The sequence below is a fragment of the Hippocampus comes genome, unplaced genomic scaffold (assembly GCF_001891065.2).
Source record: "Hippocampus comes isolate QL1 unplaced genomic scaffold, H_comes_QL1_v1.1 scaffold3022, whole genome shotgun sequence".
Classification (NCBI taxonomy): domain Eukaryota; kingdom Metazoa; phylum Chordata; class Actinopteri; order Syngnathiformes; family Syngnathidae; genus Hippocampus; species Hippocampus comes.
Window position 1 is genome coordinate 1 of NW_017807723.1, and position 609 is coordinate 609.

General features: G+C 56.7%; 1 protein-coding gene across 1 annotated transcript; it reads right to left on the reverse strand.

The window, feature by feature from the left end:
* Positions 1–25: 25 nt before the first annotated feature.
* Positions 26–511, reverse strand: LOC109508195 (dynein heavy chain 12, axonemal-like; the record flags this gene model as incomplete). The annotated part of the gene is made up of 2 exons (XM_019858074.1): positions 26–271; positions 358–511. Coding segments are annotated over 2 exons (321 nt in total), but the record flags the coding sequence as incomplete, so codon positions are not given.
* Positions 512–609: the final 98 nt, after the last annotated feature.

Genomic DNA, 609 nt, shown 5'->3' on the forward strand with positions numbered 1-609 from the left:
TCATTTTTAATGTTTCCATGGCACGCTCGCTCCTTCACTCCCCGTACACGTCACACACACACTACACACGTGGGAAGCACGAAGGGCAATCTCCTGTCACGCCGTCACGCTTGTTCTCCCTGGAGGAGGTCCTGCTCGCGGTACAAGATGAAACTTCGCAGTCGAGGCGGGAAAAGTGGCGAGTTCATAATCTCGGCGTTGTTCAGTCGCTTGAGGGTCAAGCGTCTTCGGATCAGCAGCCGACACGAATGAGCCAGCGAGCGGGGGCTCCCTGCTCACAAGCACACGTGCGCGCGCGTCATTCCTCGACGTCCCGAGGCGATGGCGCGGCGATGGCGGCCACGCGCAGAGACTGACCGAGCACGCCGCAAATCTGCGTCCACTCGGGTTGCTTTTCCAGGATCCTCGCGAGTTTGGAGCAGATGCGCACGCGGTCCACGTAGTCCAGCAGCGTGCGCACGACGCGGCCCGCCAAGTGCGCCAGACAGCACAGACTCATAAAGTCGCAGAACTGTTGCGTGGACGCACAAAGAAAAAAAAACCCAAGAGAGAAATCAACGCACAAGGGCAAAAGTGACAAATGACAAAATCATTTTCAAATAACATTTT